The sequence below is a fragment of the Fukomys damarensis genome, unplaced genomic scaffold (assembly GCF_012274545.1).
Source record: "Fukomys damarensis isolate Sample0158 unplaced genomic scaffold, DMR_v1.0_HiC HiC_scaffold_31, whole genome shotgun sequence".
NCBI classification, from domain to species: Eukaryota; Metazoa; Chordata; class Mammalia; order Rodentia; family Bathyergidae; genus Fukomys; species Fukomys damarensis.
Window position 1 is genome coordinate 14942694 of NW_022900943.1, and position 249 is coordinate 14942942.

A 249-nucleotide genomic window follows, 5' to 3' on the forward strand; every position below is an offset into this window, starting at 1 on the left:
CACCCCGCCTGGCAGAGCAGGCAGCACCATTGTTCAGGGGCTCCGAAGCCCACCTTCCCCGGCTCCGTCAAGGGCAGGAGAAACGGGGCCAAACAGCGGCTCCAGTGGAGGGGGGCCAGGGGCATGAAGACGAGTTCTGGCGGAGGCTCCGGAGCACCCCAAACCCCGAGGCGCCCCAGGCCCGGTTCCCGCGGCCGCGGCGCTGACAGCTCATGGGCGCCACCAGGGTGGGGAGGGAAAGGAGGCGAG

The 249-nt window shown here is 71.1% G+C and overlaps 1 protein-coding gene across 1 annotated transcript in view; it reads right to left on the reverse strand.

Annotated features, from left to right (window-relative positions):
* The window catches only part of Vldlr (very low density lipoprotein receptor), a gene marked incomplete at its 5' end in the record, with an annotated part of 36981 nt that extends 36771 nt beyond the window's left edge, over nt 1–210 (reverse strand). Inside the window, one exon of the mRNA XM_010640138.3 lies at nt 54–210. Within this exon, the coding sequence (XP_010638440.1) occupies nt 54–210 (157 nt within the window). The remainder of the gene's footprint in view (nt 1–53) is intronic.
* Between the last annotated feature and the right edge of the window lie 39 nt (nt 211–249).